Below are 23,004 nucleotides of genomic sequence, written 5' to 3'. Positions count from 1 at the left end.
ATGGTCATGTGTCAGGCATCTTGGCTCCACCTCTCAGGATTCCTGAGAGAGGTACAAGCTGCGGTTGAGGACCTACCCTTTGAAGGTCAGAAACTGTTTGCCAAATCCACCAATGCATACTTGTGCATACTTTAAAGGACTCCCAGGCCACCTTAAAGACTCTCAGCATCTGTGTCCCTGGAAACATGAAAAAGCAGGGCAGGTTTTATAACCAAAAATTCCAGGCTACACCATACTCCCAGCCTCAAAGACACCATACCCAACGCCTAAATGGAGGCAGACGGGACGAAGACAGAATCAAGACCAGCCTTCCACATCCCAGCCTTCCACTTCTAAGCCATCATTTTGAAGGTCTGTTCAAGGGCCTGAAACCTCTACAATCTCTAATTCCGGATCTCAACCCCACTTCAACACGGTTTGGGGACCCCTGTCACCATATTACCCAGTCTGGAATAATATCACCACAGACAGATGGGTCCTGGAAATTATCCATCAGGGTTACTCGATCCCATTTATTTCTAACCCATCTACCCACCCCCCTTCCCTGTCCCTCTTCAGGGAGCCCTCTCACGAGCTCCTATTACATCAGGAAATAAACCACCTCCTGCAATTAGAGGCCGAGGAAGCTGTACCAGCTCAACACAGGAGAAGAGAATTTTATTCCCATTATTTCCTCACTCAGAAAAAGAACGGCGGATGGAGACCCATTCTGCATTTATGCAAACTCAACAAGTTTGTGAGAACACAGCGATTCAAAATGGTGGCCCTATCGATGATGATTCCAGCATTAGAGAAAGGAGATTGGCTCTTGTCCCTCAACCTGCAAGAGGCTTACTTTCATGTCACCATTCACCCAGTGCACAGAAGATTCTTGCACTTCACCCTAGGACATCAACATTACCAATACAAAGTGCTACTCTTTGTACTGTCAACCATCCCAAGGGTCTTTTCCAAGGTCCTCGCCATCGCTGTAGCTCAACTTCACAGACTAGGGGTCATGATTTTTCCATACCTGGATGACTGCCTGTTAAGAGCACCAAAACGGCGGGCAGCACTAGAAGCCGCACATACCACAATAGCCCTCTTTATGAACTGCGGACTTCAAATAAATCTTCAGAAGTCCACTTTGGTCCCTGTCCAACAACTGGAATTTATAGAGGCCTATCTCGATTGCCTGACAGCAACAGCAAGGTTACCCCATCAGCAATTCCTCAACTTAATCACTCTGATTTCTATGGTCATGGACCATAGAATGGGCATATCGAGTGCTGGCTCTGGGACTGGGGTTGGAATGTGGGCTCCCCCCGGATGGCACTTACCTTCGGCTGCTCCCAGTCGATGGCACAGTAGGGCTAAGGCAGGCTCCCTGCCTGTCTGGGCCCCCACACCGTTCCCGGAAGGGGCCAACGCCCCTCTCTGCAGGCACTACCCCCGCAGCTCCCATTGGCCACAGTTCCCCATTCCTGGCCAATGGGAGCTGCAGGGGGTGGTGCTTACAGGCAGGAGCAGCGTGTGGAGACCCCTGCCCCCCGCCCCCGACCCTGGGACCACGGGGGTGTGCTGGCTGCTTCCGGGAGTGGCATGGGGCTGGGGCAGGCAGGGAGCCTGCTTTAGCAGCAGCCCTGCTGCACCAGACTTTTAGTGACCGGAGATCGCAATCAGCTGGGAGAGTCTCCAGGACTGACCAGTTGATCGCGATGAACCAGTTGGTGACCACTGATCTAAATCAACCAACATACTTACCTGTCTTTTTCCCAACACCACATGCCAACAACAGGGAAGCGTCTCTTCACACATTCAACGTCCGAAGAGCACTAGCCTTTTACCTAGAAAGAACAAAAACATTTAGAAAATCGTCTCGTCTTTTTCTCTCTAAAACTGAACGATCAAAGGGTCAGACCATCTCTAAACAGAGACTCACTAAATGGCTGTCGGGCTGTATCCATTTGTGTTACCAGCGGAACAACCTCCCTGTTCCACCAAGAGTCCACACACACTCCACCAGAGTGTTATCAACTTCAGTAGCATTTTTTAATGACATACCCATCCTGGATATTTGTAGAGCAGCTATCTGGGCTTCTGCCCACACTTTTACTAAACACTACGTGCTCAAGCAACAATCAGCTGCAGATGCACAGTTTGGACTCTCGGTGCTAGCCACCATCAATAAACCAACTTCAAAGCCGCCCCTCCACTGAGGGGTACTGCTCCATAGTCACCTAAAGTAGAGCACTCACCCCTGTGCTCCTCGAAGAAGAACAGAAGGTTACTCACATTGTGCAGTAACTGAGGTTCTTCGAGATGGTTGTCCCTGTGGCTGCTCCACTACCGAGATATACTTCACACCTCCTCCCTTCTACTTCAGAGTGTCATGCTGATCCTCTGGGGTAGAGAAGGAACTGGCGGTCAGTTGGCTGCGCATGCTAGGTAGCCACTCAGAGCGGCGTGAGACAGCTGCCGCACATGTGCAGCCAACTGGTGCACGGCTACTACAAATCTGCAATTACAAAAACAGGGCACCAAGACACCTAAAGTGGAGCACTCACAGGGACAACAATCTCAAAGAACCTCAGTTACTGCACAGGGTGAGTAACCTTCTCATCTGAAGTAAAATGATAGGGTCCAGTCTCTCCATATGTGTGAGGATAGATGCAAATATAAATGTCAACTCATCGTGCAGTTAGGTTTGTAATTGTCATAAACATACAGCTAAGGGTAGCATAAAATCCCCCCTTTACCTGTAAAGGATTAAGAAGCTTAGATAACGTGGTTGGCACCTGACCAAAAGGACCAATAAGGGGAGAAGATTCTTTCAAATCTGTGGGGGAAGGTTTTTGTTTTGTTTCTTTGTGTTCTCTCTGCGTCAGCAAGCAACCAGGGCAGGGAAAATGCATCTCCTAAAGCCATACCTGAACTAAGCAACTAAGATTACAAATTTAAGTAATAGGAAGGAAATGCGTTAGATTATCTTTTGTTTTAGCTTGTGAATTTTCCCTATGCTAAGAGGAAGATTTATTCCTGTTTTTTGGAACTTTAAAGTTTTGCCTAGAGGGGAATCCTCTATGTTTTAAATCTTATTACCCTGTACAATTATCCTCCATCCTGATTTTACAGAGGTGTTTCTTTTACTTTTTCTTCTTTATAATAAAAGTTCTGTTTTTAAGAATCTGATTGGGGTTTTTAGTGTCCTAAAAACCCAAGGGTCTGGTCTATGCTCACCTTGTTTACTCTCAAGCCTCCCCAGGAAAGAGGGTGAAGGGCTTTGGGGGATATTTTGGGGAAACAGGAACTCCAAGTGGTCCTTTTTTCTAAATCTTTGTCTAATTGGTTAGTCTCTAAGGTGCCACAAGTACTCCTTTTGTTTTTGCGAATACAGACTAACACGGCTGCTACTCTGAAACCTGTCACTTGGTGGTGGCAGTGATACCGTTCCAAGGACAAGGAAGAATTTGCCTTGGGGAAGTTTTAACCTAAACTGGTAGAGATAAGCTTAGGGGGTCTTTCATGCCGGTCCCCACATCTGTACCCTAGAGTTCAGAGTGGGGAGGGAATCCTGATAGTAATGAAAAAAAATTGCCTTACAGGTTGAAAAACATCACTAGGGAATATAATGATGGAATTCTAAAGGCATTATTGCTGATTGGAGGTCAGCTGTGTAATCCAAGTGACAATATTTTTTCCCTATATACGATTTGCTCTAAATACATTTCAGCTTTAAATTCCCCTCTGTTGTGGTGTCTTTATGTTATTCCACAGCGCCTTGTGACCCCCCTTAACCAATAAGAGAGCTGTAACAGTAATGATAGGATGATTTTGTATACATCCCCCTCCCGGATTTCATCCTTCCTACCTTGAACTGGTTGCTGGTGCCACTCTAAAGCAGCTCTGTTTGTGGTGGGAGTGGCAAGGGGGAGGGGCATCTCACTGAACTTGCCTTTCCTCCACAGCCCTACCATATTTTGGAAGGGGATATCACCTCTCAAAATGGTGTCCTCCCCAAATCTACTGACAGGGCAGTACAGGGGCTGGGGGGAGACTAATGAAAATGATTCCAAAGCATTATCTTAATTTGCAGTTTTGAAGTAGAAGCAGATTGAAATTCCTGAGCTGCTATAGTAACTTACTTGGTGTCACACTATGGGGTGCAACCCAGACCAGTGAAAAGTTGTGTCACTGCCTGACCTATAACCCTGGTTGCCTTAAAATGCTTGCTGCTGTAGCTCCCTTATCTGGATGCTCCCAGCCAGCATATAAGCCTGCATTGAATTTCTGTGTGATAAGCAGCCCTGGTTCAGCAACTCTAAATACAGCCGCCTGCTTCTTACACCACAGCCACATTCTGGTCTCCACCACCCTTGGTTACTATTAGCCAAGTGACCCCAACATATCCCCAGTAAATGTACCTTCATTGTCTCTGCCTGATGACCCAGGCTGGTTAGATAAGCAAATACACAGTTCTTTATGATCCAGACATGCTGAGTCCCAAACCAACTTCTGAGCTTTGATGGTTCTGTTTACAGCATATGTAAATTGCAACTCCATTGTCACTGGTCACCCTGCTTCATTTGTATTTGACCTGAGCAGACCTGTTTCGTTCAAATTCACTTTAAAACATAGTATCAAAGAACATCCATAACTCCACATGTAGTATAGTTACATATCTTCCACTATGATACTATTCACCCTTGTTTTCAAGTGATACCTCACAAGGCATATTTTGTAGAAATATCAGCAATGCTTACGGTCATACTTGGTCACTAATCTTCGTTCATGGTAACGGCCTTTCCACTGGAACTCAAAGTACTGTGTTACCCATGCACATCTGAGTAAGGATCATGCATGCTAGGACCATGACATTATACAAACAGTAAGAACTAGTATGACTGTGATTTTTGTTGCCTCCTTTATGAAATTGTTGTATTTCATGTTAACAGACATCTGTTTACATTCCACTTCACAATCCAACTGTGACTTGATAAAATATATGCAACTAGTGAGGAAATATTTTTACCTGGGCTTTTTGTAATTAGTTTGTTTCATCTCAGAGAGGGCTCTTTTGACTAATGGGTTCTGTCTTCAGGTTTCCTTTCTGCCAGGCAGGTTGGTTTCTTAATGTAATTCTACAATAGGGATCAGGAAATGAGTGATCTTGTTGGTTGATACAGAATCTAATGCAAAACAATCAGTCATGACTCAAAATTTATGCGCTTCATCATGTAATTAACAATAAGATTTCCAAGAACAGGACTGTACTGTAATTAGCAAAACTCACAGGAGGTCACGATTTGAGTCTCATCTCAATGAAAACAAAGGCATGACAGGTTGTGAATTACCGGTATGTCATTAATTCAAAGCCTTGTGTTGTGTTGTACTTGATGGTCAAGGCTGAGTGCTATGAATGCAGCTACGGATGAATTAATATAGTGTAGTTCTTGCATTGATACATTTCATTGCTGTTATGGAATATACAGAGGTTTGCATTTCTTTAAAAAATGTGTGTTTCTTAGAAGAATTCCCAAGCCCTGGGAATTGCTCTGTATTATAGTGTTGTGGCAGCATCGTACCTCTCCTATGTGAAGTGCTCTTCTTCTATCTAGCGTGTATCACGCTTTTTCTTTGGGATTGTCAAAGCTAAATTCCCAGGCTGGCACTTCAGGTGCAGAAGGTGGGGGTCCGCAAGGATTCTAAAAATTAATACTGGCCACTCCAGGCTTGTATTAAACTCCTAAGGTACAGCTTTTCTCTGACCTTGGATGGGTAGATGCTGCTACCACCCAAGTGCAGAACCACTTTGAGAACCCAGGAGGGCGCACTTGGGAATTCCTTCCTGTGGGGTACCCTCAAGCCCTCCCCCCCCCCCCCCCCCGGGAAAAGCTGAGCAGCAAAAACAAAGGAAATCAGCTGTTGCCTCCAGCTAATTTAAAAAAAAAATGTGCACAAACCTCTTAAGACACAGAACTCCAATCCTGTTCTTAAAAAAGGTAAATTTTATTTAAAAAAATAAAGGAAAGAAAATACACCTGAAAACTCAGGCTATTGCTAAATTTAAAAAGAACAAATACAAGAATTAAGCTTCAAGAATAGCTTTCTTAAGGTCCAATTTAAAGGTTACAAGCAAAACAAAAGCACCTGGGGTTAGCACAGAGGAATCCACAAGCCATAAAGAAATAAAAGAGATAAACCTAATTGCATCTTCCTAGACATTTCCTGATCTACTTACATATCTGGGGTTTCAAATGAGTAGTTTTTAGGTATAATACAGATGATTCTTCATACCTGGCCCAAAGCTTCTTACAGCATCGCTGCTCTAACCCCCTCTACCCGGGAGAACAACCACAGACAGACAAAGGGGAAGTTTTTTCCTCAATTTTAAAAAGTTCTAGCCTTCCCATTGACTCTTTTGGTCAGGTGACCACTCACTTCCTTTTACCTATGCTTAGCAGTGAGACTTTTTTAACCCTTTACAGGTAAAGCAAGTAGAGAACAGTTACTAAAGGCCATGTCTACACTACAAAAGTACTCCAATTTTACAGAAGTCGATTTTTGAGAACAGATTGTATAAAGTCAAGTGCATGCGTTCACACTAAGCACATTAATTCAGCAATGTGCGTCCACAGTACCGTGGCAAGCGTCGATAATCCAAGCGGTGCACTGTGGGAAGCTATCCCACAGTTCCCACAGTCCCCACTGCCCATTGGAATTCTGGGCTGAGCTTCCAATGCCTGATGGGGCCAAAAATTTGTCGCAAGTGGTTATGGGTAAATGTCATCAGTCAACCCTCCCTCCCTCCCTCCGTGAAAGCAACAGCAGACAATCATTTCATGCCCTTTTCCCTGGGTTGCCTGAGCAGACGCTATAGCATGGCAAGCCTGGAGCCTGTTCAGCTCACCACAGCAGTTATGACCATTGTAAACACCTCACGCATTGTCGTGCAGTTTATGCAGAACCAGCACCTGAAAAACCAGGCGAGGAGGCGACAGCAGCGCGGTGATGAGGACATGAACACAGATTTCTCTAAAACCGCAGTCCCCAGCAATTTGGAGATCATGATGTTACTGGAGCAGGCTTATGCCGTGGAACGCCGATTCTGGGCCCGGGAAACAAGCACAGAGTGGTGGGACCGCATAGTGTTGCAGGTTGGGGATAATTCCCAGTGGCTCCAAAACTTTCGTATGCGTAAGAGCACTTTCATGGAACTTTGTGACTTGCTTTCCCCTGCCCTGAAGCGCAAGAATACCAAGATGAGAGCAGCCCTCACAGTTCACAAGCGAGTGGCAATAGTCCTGTGGAAGCTTGCAATGACAGACAGCTACCGGTCAGTCGGGAATCAATTTGGAGTGGGCAAATCTACTCTGGGGGTTGCTGTGATGCAAGTAGCCAATGCAATCCAGCTGAGCTGCTGCTATCAAAGGTAGTGACTCTGGGAAATGTGCAGGTCATAGTAGATGGCTTTGCTGCAATGGGATTCCCTAACTGTGGTGGGGCTATAGACGGAACGCATAACCCTATCTTGGGACCAGACCACCAGGGCAGCCAGTACATAAACCGCAGGGGTACTTTTCAATGGTGCTGCAAGCACTGGTGGATCACAAGGGACATTTCACTAACATCAATGTGGGATGGCTGGGAAAGGTTCATGACGCTTGCGTCTTCAGGAACTCTGGTGTGTTTAAATGACTGCAGGAAGGGATTTACTTCCCAGACCAGAAAATAACTGTTGGGGATGTTGAAATGCCTATAGTTATCATTGGGGACCCAGCCTAACCTTAATGCCCTGGCTCATGAAGCCGTACACAGGCACCCTGGACAGTAGTAAGGAGCTGTTCAACTATAGGCCGAGCAAGTGCAGAATGGTGGTAGTGTGTGCATTTGGATGTTTAAAGGGTCACTGGCGCAGTTTACTGAGTCGCTCAGACCTCAGCAAAACCAATATTCCCATTGTTATTGCTGCTTGCTGTGTGCTCCACAATCTCCGTGAGAGTAAGGGGGAGATGTTTATGGCAGGGTGGGAGGTTGAGGCAAATCGCCTGGTCGCTGAATACATGGAGCCAGACACCAGGGCAGTTAGAAGAGCACAGCAGGAAGCGCTGCACGTCAGAGAAGCTTTGAAAACCAGTTTCATGACTTGCTAGGGAACCGAGTGACACTATTTGTTTCTCCTTGATGAAAACCCGCCCCCTTGGTTGACTCTAAATTCCCTGTAAGCCACCCACCCTCCCCCCTTCGATCACAGCTTGCTTGCAAAGGAAATAAAGTCACTATTGTTTAAAAACCATGTATTCTTTATTAATTGATTATAAAAATAGGGAGATAACTCACAAGGTAGCCCAGGTGGGGTGTGGGAGGAGGGTAGGAGGGAAGGAAAAGGCCACTTTAAAACTTCTTGAATGACAGCCTTCTGTTGCTTGGGCTGTCCAGTGGGGTGGAGTGGTTGGGTGCCCGGAGCGTCCCGCACTGCATTCTTGGGCATCTGGGTGTGGAGGCTATGGAACTTAGGGAGGAGGGAGGGTGGTGAAACAGGGGCTGCCGCAGCAGTCTGTGATCCTGCTGCCATTCCTGAACCTCCACCAGACGCTGGAGCATGTCCGTTTGATCCCGCAGTAGCCCCAGCGTTGCATCCTGCCTCCTCTGATCTTCCTGCCGCCACCTCTCCTCACGTTCATTGGCCACTTTCCTGTACTCTGCTGTTGTGTCCCTCCACACATTCTGCTGAGCTCTGTCAGTGCCAGACAACTGCATGAGCTCAGAGAACATTTCATCGCGCGTGCGTTTTTTTCACCGCCTTATTTGAGATAGCCTTTGGGACGGAGGAGGGAGGCTTGAAACGTTTGCAGCTGCTGGAGGAAATAAAGGGAGTGAAGTATTTAAAAAGATACATTTTACAGAACAGTGGTTATACTCTTTCATGGTGAACAACACTATTCACATTACATAGCACATGAGATTTTGGTACAAGGTCGCATTTTGCATCTTATATTGAGTGCCTGCAGCTTTGGTGTTAGAGATCACACACGCAGTGTCGGGCAACAGAATTCGGCTTGCAGGCAGCCATGGTAAGCCATAGTCTTTCGGCTTCTGCAACCTTCGTAACCGCAGCGCCCTCCTCTCCCATACCAAGCAAAGCATGTTGAGTTGGCCATTTAGTGCTGTGGTTTTCCTGTTAACGTGCAGCAGCAGAAACCAAACTAACCCCCTCTCCCCCCATCCAATTTTCTGGGATGATTGCTTTACCCCTCATCCCACCGTGTGGCTGGTATCAGGGAAGATCCCTGCTAGCCAAACGCGAACAGCTCAGCACCAATGGCCCCCTCACCCCACCGCGTGGCTAACTGCTGGGAGGATTTCTTTTCAGCCACCTCTGAATGTCCCCTTAATTAAATTCCCCGATTTCAACCAGATTACCATGAACAATATCACTCTCCTGAGGGTAACAGAGAGATAAAGAACGGATGTTGCTTGAATGCCAGCAAACACCGGGACCATATGCTGCCAGGCTTTGTCATGCAGTGATACCAGATTACTTGCTACTAGCATGGCATGGTAAAGTGTCCTACCATGGAGGATGGAATAAGGCTGCTCTCCCCAGAAACCTTCTGCAAAGGCTTTTAGAGTACCTCCAGGAGAGCTTCATGGAGATGTCCCTGGAGGATTTCCGCTCCATCCCCAGACACGTTAACAGACTTTTCCATTAGCTGTACTGGCCAAGAATGCATCCCAAGTCCTCAAGGCTACTTAATCATTAAAAAACGCTTGCTTTTATAACATGTATTATATTTTAAAAGGTACACTCACCAGAGGTCCCTTCTCCAGCTTTGTTGGGTTGGGAGGGTATTTCAGTCAGGGTGATAAAAAGATCCTGGCTGTCGGGGAGAATGGTGTGCTGTGTGCTCTCCTCAAGCTCGTCCTCCTCCTGCTCATCTTCCCTGTCTTCAAAATCCTCAGGCATGGCAGAAAGTACCCCATCGTTGGAGTCCACGGACAGGGCTGGCGTAGTGGTGGCAGCCCCCCCTAGAATTGCATGCAGCTCAGCGTAGAAGCAGCATGTCTGGGGCTCTGTCCCGGAGCATCCATTTGATTCTTTGGTTTTCTGGTACGCTTGTCTGAGCTCCATAAGTTTCATGCGGCACTGTGTTGCGTTCCTGCTGTAGCCTCTGTCCCTCATGGCCTCGGAGATTTTTTGAAATGTTTTGGCATTTCGTCTTTTGGAACGTAGTTCTGATAGCACGGATTCCTCTCCCCATACAGTGATCAGATCCAGTACCTCCCGTTCGGTCCATGCTGGAGCTCTTTTTCGATTCTGGGACTGCATGGTTGCCTGTGCTGATGAGCTCGCCTGGCCAAACAGGAAATGAGATTCAAAAAGTTCCCGGGGCTTTTCCTGTACACCTGGCCAGTGCAGCCGAGTTCAGAGTACTGTCCAGAGTGGTCACAATGGTGCACTGTGGGATAGCTCCTGGAGGCCAATACCTTCAAATTGCATCCACACTAACCCTAATTCGAAACGGCGATGTTGATTTCAGCGCTAATCCCCGAATTGGGAAAGAGTACAGAAATCGGTTTTAAGAGCCCTTTATGTCGGAAAAAAATGGCTTCATTGTCTGGACGGGTGCAGGGTTAATTTGATTTAACGCTGCTAAATCCGACATAAACTCGTAGTGTATACTAGGCCTAAGAGGGATTTTATAGCTAACTGGCTGGCTGTGTGTCCATAACAGGGAGCCTACCCCCTTTCATTTATCACAGGGATACTGAGACAAAACACTAAGTGGAGCAAACAGTTGTTCTTTTGGCACCTTAAAGACTAACAAATTTATTTGGGCATAAGCTTTCATGGGTTTTGAGTAAAAAAACCCACTTCCTCACACTTGCATCTGAAGAAGTGGGTTTTTTACCCACGAAAGCTTATGCCCAAATAAATCTGCTAGTCTTTATGGTGCCACCGGCCTCCTTGTTGTTTTTGTGGATACAGACTAACACAGCTACCCCTCTGATAGTTGTTCTTTTGGCTGTTTGGGCAAAAGGAATGGATTTCCTGTGAAAGTCTTAAAAATCAAAGGCTGTTTGCAAATCATTTGTGAACAGAAAAGAGGGCATTATTCACAAAATAAATTGTCCACAGGAAACTATTCTCCCAGCTCTAATTTTAAATGCTCTAGTACTAGCTGCTTTTAGTGATTTAGAAAGAAAGAAAAGCATATTGACTCATTCTGTAGAGTGAACTGTCAAACTTGAAAGCATTGGTGTAATCTGTTGGCACCTACTCCTTGGACAGCCTTTCTGTAAAATCATATATGCATATGATTAAAATATAATGAATAACCTCACTGGTGGTTGTCCCCCAAGGAGAAAACCATGTAAAGTTTAAAAGGGTATTTTCAAAGGCCTGAAGATGAAACCTGAGAAATGGAGGCTGTCAAAGCATTACTCTCTTGTCCTATCAAGTATCCCTTTCAAGTGCTACTCTTTTCTTCCTTTTTAAAGAGGAATGGTGCTAGATATAACATTATGTTGTTACAATAGCATTCACCCTTCGGGCTTGTCTACATGGAGAAACTAGTACGGAGAAACCTAGGGTGTGAATTTCAAGTGAACTAGCTACTGTTATATTAATTTAAATAGAATAAATGAGCCAAAGATGTTAACATAACCCAGTCTCATTGTCCAACATTGAACAATGTTAAACAAGGTTTGGGGTTTGGTATAGAGAGACCTCAGCCTGCTTAGTACCATGGCAAACACACCATTAAACTTTCTTTTAACCTTTTATTAAAAATGCAGAAAAGAAGGAAAAACGGATAAAGCATTTGAAATATAAAGTAAGATAAACATAAAATAAGACTTTTATTTTAACAACATATCTTCTTCCCTTTCACTGTAGCTGGAGAGAGTTTTAGAAGGAAAAACCTTTGTGTATGACAATCTTTTAGATGGTATTAAAGATGGTGATAACTGTCCTTTTGGGTAAAAAGAGAAGTTAACTGAGATGAGTTGGAGTTTTGCTTCAATTGTTAAAGTCTGATCCCATTTAATTTCGGCGTTTGGGATTCAGCTGGCACTAGAAGGGGTGGCATTGTCATCTGGAACTTTCTCTCCAGCCCAGTCTGGTCTGGGCATCCCTCAGGATTAGGATAAAGAAGGCCCAGAGTCCCAGGAACTGATGTGGGTGGCAGCCATGATGATGAAGCTTGCTGCAGCAGCCTCCATCTGTTCTTTACTATTTTTTTCCTTTCCTCCAAAGTCTTTCTCTTTAAGGACCCAAAAAGAGAGTGGCGGGTGGAATACTCCATCCCCTTATTATTTTGGTCACTGATTAGGCCTAATCTCCAACTTACCACATTTGGTTTATTAACTTCCAATCTTTTTTTTAACCAAGCATGATTTTAACATAGTCCTTGAATTATATTAACATGGCCTTTTTGTTTGGACTAATTTAGTCTGTCTGGGTCTTTTGCACCTGTTTATAACATTCATTATTGAAAGCAACTTCACTGACTTTCTAGTAACAGTTGTTATTTTAGGTTATTGTAACATTTTATGAGCTTTCATATACTTTTCACAATTAAGCTTACAATTAGGGTAAATTTATAGGCTCAAAGAAAAGGAGTACTTGTGGCACCTTAGAGACTAACCAATTTATTTGAGCATAAGCTTTTGTGAGCTACAGCTCACTTCATCGGATGCATACTGTGGAAAATACAGAATATGTTTTTATACACACAAACCATGAAAAAATGGGTGTTTATCACTACAAAAGGTTTTCTCTCCCCCCACCCCACTCTCCTGTTGGTAATAGCTTATCTAAAGTGATCACTCTCCTTACAATGTGTATGATAATCAAGGTGAGCCATTTCCAGCACAAATCCAGGGTTTAACACTTTAGATAAGCTATTACCAACAGGAGAATGGGTTTGTTGGGGAGGGTGGGGAGAAAACCTGGATTTGTGCTGGAAATGGCCCACCTTGATTATCATACACATTGTAAGGAGAGTGATCGCTTTAGATAAGCTATTACCAACAGGAGAGTGGGGTGGGGGGAGAGAAAACCTTTTGTAGTGATAAACACCCATTTTTTCATGGTTTGTGTGTATAAAAACATATTCTGTATTTTCCACAGTATGCATCCAATGAAGTGAGCTGTAGCTCACGAAAGCTTATGCTCAAATAAATTGGTTAGTCTCTAAGGTGCCACAAGTCCTCCTTTTCTTTTTGCGAATACAGACTAACACGGCTGTTACTCTGAAACCTGTCATTATTTATAGGCTCAGTTATCACAACACTACTCCTCATTAACTCTGTGTGTACTTGGATACTGTGCACTAAGTGTGCCTTTTTGCTCTTTAACTTATTACCCTTTAAAGTGTAGTAAGCTAAGCTGTCTGGGGGCATTTGAATGTCCACTTGTGGAGTTAGGCCTGGTCTACAGTAGGAAATTAGGTTGATCTAACTATGTTGTTCAGGGGTGTGAAAAATCCATACCCATGAATGACGCAGTTAAGCCAACCCAAGCCCCAGTGTAGACAGCGCTAGGTCGATGGGAGAATGTTTCCATAGACTTCGCTACCTCCTCTCGGGGGGGGGTGGGGGTGGGGGTGGATGGATTACCTACACCAACTGGAGAAGCCCTCCCATCAGCATAGATAGTGTTTTCACTGAAGTACTACAGCAGCGCACCTGCAGCATTTTAAGTGTAGACTAGCCCTTAGTATGGTAAAACTAGCGTGCTTTAAATTCATCTAGCTTACTCTGCATTAACTTCCCTGTGTCTACAAAACCTTGGTGTCTTTCAAGAAAAGCACAAATTAACATTTAATGGACTTTTGGCCTTGGCAAAATAGCACCCACTGTATTAGGCCGATGTTTGATTTTATTAGAATTCTAACTCTATCTAACTTGTCAAATCTTTTTCTTTTTTTTAACTTTCCCTTTATATTTTTAGTAGTTTACATTTAACACAGTAATGTACTGAGTTTGCTTTTTTCTTGTCTGTGCTGATTCCTGAATGCGTACTTCCGGTTCCACATGAGGTGTGAGGTTGAACGGTCAGTTCGTAACTCTGGTGTTTGTAACTCTGAGCTTCTACTGTAGAAGTAAAGGCTGTTTCCCTTCCAAAAGCTGGCAGTCTCCCCTCCATTGGGATGAAGCTCCTTTTTACTAGGCCTGAAGAGTCACAACATACTAGACCATAAAGCTGGTGCAGGATGACCATTGGCCATCCATTACTGTGTAGTTTGGTTTTTAGGGTTTATGGGTAAAATTTTAAAAAGTACCTTTGTGCTTTTAAAAGTGTTACCATATTTGTATATCTACATAATAATAGATATGTTTTTTTTCCCTAAACTCTGTTTAGGTGAAAGCCCAGCTTCAAAAGATGGGAGAAATTCAACCCTTAAATATATTTCTACGTCAGGAAATTGACCGTATGCAGCATGTTATATCAAGAGTTCGAACTACACTGACTGATCTCAAACTCGCCATAGATGGTAAGTATATAATCATACATCATTAATTTCTAAAGGATTATAACAGTATAGTGACACTAACAATGTTCCCACATCTACCTTGATTTATGGTGCCCTGGTCCTGCAATTCACTGTGCCTTGCGGCACTGCTCATAGAATCATAGAATATCAGGGTTGGAAGGGACCTCAGGAGGTCATCTAGTCCAACCCTCTGCTCAAAGCAGGACCAATCCCCAACTAAATCATCCCAGCCAGGGCTTTGTCAAGCCTGACCTTAAAAATATCTAAGGAAGGAGATTCCACCACCTCCCTAGGTAATGCATTCCAGTGTTTCACCACCCTCCTAGTGAAAAAGTTTTTCCTAATATCCATCCTAAACCTCCCCCACTGCAACTTGAGACCATTACTCCTCGTTCTGTCATCTGCTACCACTGAGAATAGTCTAGATCCATCCTCTTTGGAACCCCCTTTCAGGTAGTTGAAAGCAGCTATCAAATCCCCCCTCATTCTTCTCTTCCGCAGACTAAACGATCCCAGTTCCCTCAGCCTCTCCTCAGAAGTCATGTGTTCCAGTCCCCTAATCATTTTTGTACCCACATGAACCCCATTGAAGCCAATCTGTCTTTGCAGAGCTGCACTGCTGCGCCTGTGTGCTATGAATTGTAGGATTGGGACCATAAACTGTATGGCAAAATGATTCAGAATCAAACTGAGGCTTAATTGTATAGAGCTAAGAAGAAGCATAGTTATAAAATTACATACTAATTAGCAGCGGGGCAGTGTCATTCTGCACACGTTGGAGCTGAGAGAGCTCAGCTTAAGGTAAGAGATAAGCAATATTGGAGTGAAGGCGATGGAATAGATGGCTCGTGTTGCTTTCTGTTTCCTCCTTCTCACATCCCATTTTGCCCATATGGTATCATTAAAATGGCTAGCTGGAAGGAGAATATAAAATCAGACTCCCAAAAGAAAAGCCTAAGAAGTTTTTTTTCAGTACGTGGAAGTGTAGTGTGGTGTCATCCACAAATTTTATAAGAATACTCTCCACTTCATTATCTGAGTCATTCATGAAAATAATGAGTAGTGCTGGACCCAGGATTGACCGGTGTGGGACCCCACTAGTTAAGTCCCCCAGTTTGACAGTGAACCATTGATATCTGAGTAGGGTTTTTCAACCAGTTTTTCATCCAGATTATATTTTTGAGTTCAAATTATGGTTATTAGAGTTGTAGCTGCGCTTTGTACTCACTATTACATTCCACCCGTTAGTGCTGTTTTAATTACTTACTGATTGCCCAGAATTTATTTCACAGTTGGAATGATATAATACTCCACATAAATCTGAAAGCAAAAGTGAACGTTGTCCTCTCAAGTGACCTAAATAAGTGTGAGTTTGACACAGAGCAGTCATTTCAGAGGGGGGTCGTGTTTTTGTGGATGTATATCTTTTCATTTTGGGAGTAACTAGAAATGGCCCTGAATCAAACCCCCAGATCAAAATGACCCAAACTTTGGTGAATTTCCTGTCTGGATTTGGAATTTTTTCAGGCGTAAATTTATGCCAGGGTATAAAGCTTGAGATAATTTAGATAAAGTTTCTGGGAGATAGAGCTGTGGGCGTCCAAAAAATGACACATTCCTGACTTTTTCAGACCAATGTAACTCAGAAAAGGCTTGGTCTAGAAATCCCAAATGTGAGATTAATATGTTGCCCTAGCTGAGTACTGGTGCCTTTCACTAGTCTTTATAGGTTTCGGTTGCAGATTTAATATGTTATTAAAAGCCTTTTCATCATCTGTTTTGAGTTCTGCATTGATCTATGTAATGCGTGCTGGCTAGCATGCTAGCTTTAGGTGCTTCTTAAATATGACATCAGTGTCATATGTGTTTCCTACGCTGCACAGCCACAATGCTGAAGTACCCATGACCCCTGTGGAAACATAATATGGGTTATGTGGAGGATAAGTACCTTGCAGAGTTCCTAAGATTTGTAGCTGTACAAGCTGACTTTATCTTTCCAAAAAACTATGATGAAGGATCATCATTTTTCAGTCAGTAGGCCAGGTAGCCAGGAGGAATGATAGTTGGAGGTGGAGGAAGACAGTCAGGACAGGAGGCTTTGAATTCTATTCCCATCTGTGATTCCAGTGAGTCATAATGCTTTACACACGTTATACATGGCACCTTACAAACGTAGGTTAGTTAGATCTCAAAAGACCCTGGTAAACTAAACTATAATTTTACCTTCATTTTGCAAAGGGAGAAGTTGAAGCTCAATGAGTTGATCTTGCTGTGTTAGCAACCAGATTAAAAGCATGGTCTCCTGCGGGCTAGGATCCTATTGGCTTCTGATGGCTGCCTGCAAAGATGAAAAGAGCTCCAGTGCAGCTAAAGATAATGACATTTTTGTTTAGCTCATATCATGGGGCGTGTGCATTTGGACTGAAGAGTCCTTTGTTCTCTCTCCATTGATTCCCACAATGACTGTATGGGAGCCACAGCAGGAGTCATCAGGGTATTCCAGAGGAGAATTTTATTTGGGGATGTTTGGAGGCATTCAAGAAAGCATTCATAAATGTGACAATCGGAAAATTCATGTTTTGAGACTTCTGGAAAAAAAGAACTAATGTGTTTTGCGACCTCATAACTCAAAAACATTTTGGCCCAATAATTTCCAATTTCTATTATTCTTCTCACCCTGAGGAAAGCTGGTTACTCTGATTATCTTTTTAAAAGATAAAAGATACTTTTGGATATATTACTAAATCTTATATACACACTTGGCTTGATGCTGAATATCTAAGTGTTCAGAAGCAAATTGTGTAGATTTAGGATAAACTACAGGAAACACAGAAGACTTTAAAATATGCTGCAGAACAGTTTTGCAATGTTCTACTGAGCTGGTGTGGGGCAAGGCTCTGTGTATGTGTGTGCATGTGCGCACACATAAAATATTAATTTTTTTGTATCATCTACCATCATGATAATGTGTGGACTTGTAGATTTGGTGCCTGTGCTGGTAAATTTTCAAGACAATTTGCCAGGATAAATTGTGTGCGCTTGTTTTTAAAATATGTCAGCAGTGTTACTGAATAGAGTAAATAGCTATTGGGGAGAATGAGGGAGTTAAGTGTGCTATTTTTTTACAAATATATGCACCTCGGTTTACCTGATTGGTGGTAGCCTGCCTGACTGCAAGGTCTTAAATCAAAGGAGGCTATCGGGGGGAAACAAACAGGAAACAAAACAATGGTAAAGAAAAGGTACAGTCCATGAGAATATCAACAGTCCTTGAGGGAACTAGGGGGGAAGCTATGAACTGGGGAGTGCCCCTGCCTGGCGCCAACCAGGCTGGTAAGGTTTACTCTTCCCATGCACAAGCTCAGGATCAAAGCGGGTGCTAAACCATTAAAGGACCTCAGGCCTAGAAAAGGAAGAGAGTTGGGTATGTTGCCAGGAGCCACCCAGGGAGTGTGAGTGAACACTGACAGGGATGCAAGAAGACACACACAGCATGCTGCAGCAGGTCAGTCTGCTTCTTCCAGCCTAGAAATGGAGGTAAGTGGGCTGAATAGAATTTACCAAAGCTTGCAAGGAAAGATTAAAAGTTAGGTAAAGGCAAATATGAGTATAGGCCTTTATTGTTTTTACCCTTTGCTCTGCATCCTATGTACCTTTGGGTGAATGAATAAATAAAGCTTTGTTTTGAAGCAGCTGTTTGTGAGTCACTCTAATCAGCCACTGTCACAGGCTCCCAGAGCAAAGGTCTTAAAGGAGCAGAACTCATTTGGGCCTGTTGGGTTAATATAGTTGGTAAACAGAGGGGCTGCAGCCCAGAAACACAGTCTAAGAGTGGTAGGAATGTGTGGTTCCACCCAGATGGAAGGTAGCAAAAACTGCCTCTTGAGGGGTGCACGTCAGATAGACTAAAAGGACTCTAAAGCACAGCTTGCTCTGTAACCATGACAACTGTTTATGAGCAATATCAGAATACAGGAACTAAAGGCTTGATTCTCCTTTAATTCACATGGGTTTTATCCTTGTGTAACTCCCTCGTTTCAGTTGAGTTATTTCTGATTTACACCTATGCACATGAAAAGAGAATGAGGCTTGGAAACTTGAGTTCTTGCTAAAACCAAAGCTTAAGATCCCAACTGCTAGTTCGAGCTGCACATCTGGATCTTCACCTCTCTAGCTGGAGGCAAATTCTTCCAAATGAAGAGGTTCAAAACTGTGGTCCAAATCCGAACCTTCCCATATTTCAGGATGTTCAGATCCAGCTCATTATAGAGATAGGTGTGAGCCCAAGTAGTAACAAGGAGCTACTATATACACATAATTAGGCTTGGAAGGATTAAATTGTTATCGGTAAATGAACATCAGTTTCACTGGACACTCACAAATCAATTAAAAACTACTTCCATCTATAATAACCAAAATTTACAGCTAGGCAAAGTAAGAAAAATGCTGCTTAACTTATTAGCGTTTGATTTAAGGACATTTATTTTATAAATTTTGACATGTGATATTGACAGTTGGTATTCTAACAGTTATAAAGCTTTAACTTTTTGAATCTCATTGTCTACCATCATTAAATAATTATTGGCTGACTGTCCCATAATTTCCCATAATTGTGAGAATTTAAATCAATAAAAACTAAAGAAATGCTTAAACCCCATAATTTCATGGAACTGTAAAGATTTAAATTGATAAAAATAGGAAAAAATAAACATACATTATCCATCAAAATTATGGGGGGAAAATTGAGCTCTGCCAAGCCCTCAGATAATATAAATCGAACAAAGCTTTCATTCTGTTACATGGTGAATCACTAAATACAGAATCACAGACTAGGACAAATGTGCTAGAATGTAGCTGTGCAGCCCCTTGACATAATTACTTTAATTAGCCACAGAAACTGTAGTCTTGTCCAGTATTGAATTGAACACCTACAGGAGCTTTACCTTGCCTCTTTCTCTGCACGGTAGTTGGAAGTATTTAGACGGGCCAAAAGAGGCTACGCCTACACTACGAGCTAGGGGTGCTGTGTGTGTATATGTGCTTGGCATAGCTCAGCTGTGCCTCTGCTGCCATTGCCAGGGTGACCACCACTTCACAGCGATTTCTACTTGCCCTTGCTCAATAAGAGCTAGCACAAGTATGTATATGCCAGCAGGGAAATCACACCGCACTTCATAGTGCAGGCATAGCCAGAGACAGGGCAACTCAGGGTAGAAACCTGTTTTAAAAGCTCTAATCTACGTGCAGTGTGGTTACAGTACAAATTATTTTAGAAATATCAAAAAGCCCCTTCAGAGCCTTTAAATGATCTGACCTTTAATCTGTCATCGTAATAAGGGCTTCATTGTACCCATGAAAGGGGACCCGACCACATAAAATCCAAAAATAACTGTTATAAACAGCAGGCAAGTGAAGTTCATAGAACATTACAGCCAGTCACGTTAAGTTCATAAAATGTTCAGTCAGCCCCTTTACAGCGGGCTGCCTCCTGTTTTCTATTAGTTAGATAGTAGAAATATATGGTGTTGCATTATTCACTCAACATTCCCTGTGTCTGTTTTCCAGTCCTTGTTATTTGAGAGTTTCTGTTTTCTGGAACAGATGTATCTATCCCTCTCATTTGGTAATTAATCTAATTTCTCCCCACTGTTTTATTTTTATCAAAGCATCTGAGCTGCAGGAATGCATAGCAACGCCCACAGATGGCATTCAGTCTGTCCTGGTGCTGCAACTCAAGCACCATATCCCTGCTGCCAAAGCTCACACCCACTCACTCAGCATAGTAATGCAGAGATGTAGCCAAGGCCAGGGCACTGAGCACGTCTTCTCAGCCTCTACAGCTCTTTTGTTAACTTTGCTTCATGTTCGTAACAAAAGTCTGGTTTATTATTTCCAGTGACAATCATGAGTCATCACAGAGGGACATGTGGGACAGTGTTTCCAGTTGTAGTGGGAGACTCCCTGGTCCACGCTGCTCCCTTGGTGTCTCTCAGATGGTGCACAGGGAGCAGAGTCTGGTTGTGTCTGTCTGTTCTCCCCCCCACCCCCGCCCCAAACACCAACTAGGAGGCTGCAGCATAGGGAAGTGCCTAATGGGTGTAGAGATGGCATAGCTGGCTCCTATACTGCCCTCTGCTCCTGGGGGAATTCCGCGCCCTTGGGGGCGGGGGTGCAGAATTCATACCTTCCGCAGATTTCTTGGCTTCTCCGCAGAAAAATAGGGGAGCAAAGAAATCTGTGAGGAACATGCCCCTTCTGCGGCAGTCTGGGTGTGTCTGCTGGGAGCAGCTGGCAGCAGAGAGCAGATCACTGCTGGGGGAGGAAGGAGGCTGGGTGTGCATGCATGAGTCTGTGGAGAGATGTTAAGGGAGTGGGGCTGGGCGCATGCCTGCGTGGGATCGAGTGAGAGAGACTCAGGCCTTGTCTACACTGGCAATTTACAGCGCTGCAACTTTCTCGCTCAGGGGGTGTGAAAAAACACCCCCCTGAGCGCAGCAAGTTTCAGCGCTGTAAAGCACCAGTGTAGACAGTGCACCAGCGCTGGGAGCTGCGCCCCTCATGGAGGTGGGTTTTTTAGAGCGCTAGGAGAGCTCCCAGCGCAGCATTGCGACCATTCAAGGCACGTTAAGGTGCTGCCGCAGCAGTGCTTTAACGCTGCCAGTGTCGACTAGCCCTCACTCTATCCCTCTCCGCGTAGGGCTGCGTGAAGCAGGCGCTGTCCCTGAGGCAGAGCAGGAATGTAACAACTAAGCAGGCCGGCTGCTAATGTTCCCATTGTTAGTTAGGCGTTCCCATTCTTAGTCAATTAGGGTCAATTTTACCTTGCCAGAATGGTGTAAAGGAGCCTTATTGTAAATGACAGTAAAGCAATCCTCAGCTAGGAAAGTCTATGTGCTGTCTCCCTTTTTTTCCTGTGCCAGAGAGGCACAATGGGGTTAGATTACAGCTCGGGATCTATTTTACTTATCCATTTAAAAAAAATGCAGGACAATGATTAGTAAAACTGTATGACTTTCACGTGTGAATGTCTGAGCAATTTAAGGTTTCAGAGTAACAGCCGTGTTAGTCTGTATTCGCAAAAAGAAAAGGAGTACTTGTGGCACCTTAGAGACTAACCAATTTATTTGAGCATAAGCTTTCGTGAGCTACAGCTCATTTCATCGGATGCATACTGTGGAAAGTATAGAAGATCTTTTATACACACAAAGCATGAAAAAATACCTCCCCCCACCCCACTCTCCTGCTGGTAATAGCTTATCTAAAGTGATCACTCTCCTTACAATGTGTATGATAATCAAGTTGGGCCATTTCCAGCACAAATCCAGGTTTTCTCACCCTCCCCCCCTCCCACACACACAAACCCACTCTCCTGCTGGTAATAGCTTATCTAAAGTGACCACTCTCCTTACAATGTGTATGATAATCAAGGTGGGCCATTTCCAGCACAAATCCAGGATTTAACAAGAACGTCTGGGGGAGGGGGGGGGAGGAAAAAACAAGGGGAAATAGGTTACCTTGCATAATGACTTAGCCACTCCCAGTCTCTATTCAAGCCTAAGTTAATTGTATCCAATTTGCAAATGAATTCCAATTCAACAGTTTCTCGCTGGAGTCTGGATTTGAAGTTTTTTTGTTGTAATATCGCAACTTTCATGTCTGTAATCGCGTGACCAGAGAGATCGAAGTGTTCTCCGACTGGTTTATGAATGTTATAATTCTTGACATCTGATTTGTGTCCATTTATTCTTTTACGTAGAGACTGTCCAGTTTGACCAATGTACATGGCAGAGGGGCATTGCTGGCACATTGCTGGCATATATCACATGGGTGGATGTGCAGGTGAACGATAGTTATAGTTAGTGATAGTGTGGCTGATGTTATTAGGCCCTGTGATGGTGTCCCCTGAATAGATATGTGGGCACAGTTGGCAACGGGCTTTGTTGCAAGGATAGGTTCCTGGGTTAGTGGTTCTGTTGTGTGGTATGTGGTTGCTGGTGAGTATTTGCTTCAGGCTGGGGGGCTGTCTGTAGGCAAGGACTGGCCTGTCTCCCAAGATTTGTGAGAGTGTTGGGTCATCCTTCAGGATAGGTTGTAGATCCTTAATAATGCGTTGGAGGGGTTTTAGTTGGGGGCTGAAGGTGACGGCTAGTGGTGTCAGCAGGAGAGTGGGTTTGTGTGTGGGGGGGGTGAGAAAACCTGGATTTGTGCTGGAAATGGAAATTATCATACACATTGTAAGGAGAGTGATCACTTTAGATAAGCTGTTACCAGCAGGAAAGTGGGGTGGGGGGAGGTATTTTTTCATGCTTTGTGTGTAGAAAAGATCTTCTACACTTTCCACAGTATGCATCCGATGAAGTGAGCTGTAGCTCACGAAAGCTTATGCTCAAATAAATTGGTTAGTCTCTAAGGTGCCACAAGTACTCCTTTTCTTTGAGCAATTTAAAGCGACAGTCTACTTTACAGAACACCCAAACACCAAAATAAAAGTAATGTAATTTAAATGAAAATCCAGGATTATACC

General features: G+C 43.9%; 1 protein-coding gene across 1 annotated transcript in view; it reads left to right on the top strand.

Moving 5' to 3' along the window:
• Positions 1-23,004, top strand: part of LOC102935007 (dynein axonemal heavy chain 5) — a 275,261-nt gene that overhangs the window by 233,452 nt on the left and 18,805 nt on the right. Inside the window, 1 exon segment of the mRNA XM_043540319.1 lies at positions 14,348-14,480. Within this exon segment, the coding sequence (XP_043396254.1) occupies positions 14,348-14,480 (133 nt within the window).

Source organism: Chelonia mydas, chromosome 2 (assembly GCF_015237465.2).
Source record: "Chelonia mydas isolate rCheMyd1 chromosome 2, rCheMyd1.pri.v2, whole genome shotgun sequence".
NCBI lineage: Eukaryota > Metazoa > Chordata > Testudines > Cheloniidae > Chelonia > Chelonia mydas.
The sequence above is the reverse complement of the archived record's forward strand: the minus strand, read 5'-3'. Positions and strand labels throughout refer to the sequence as shown.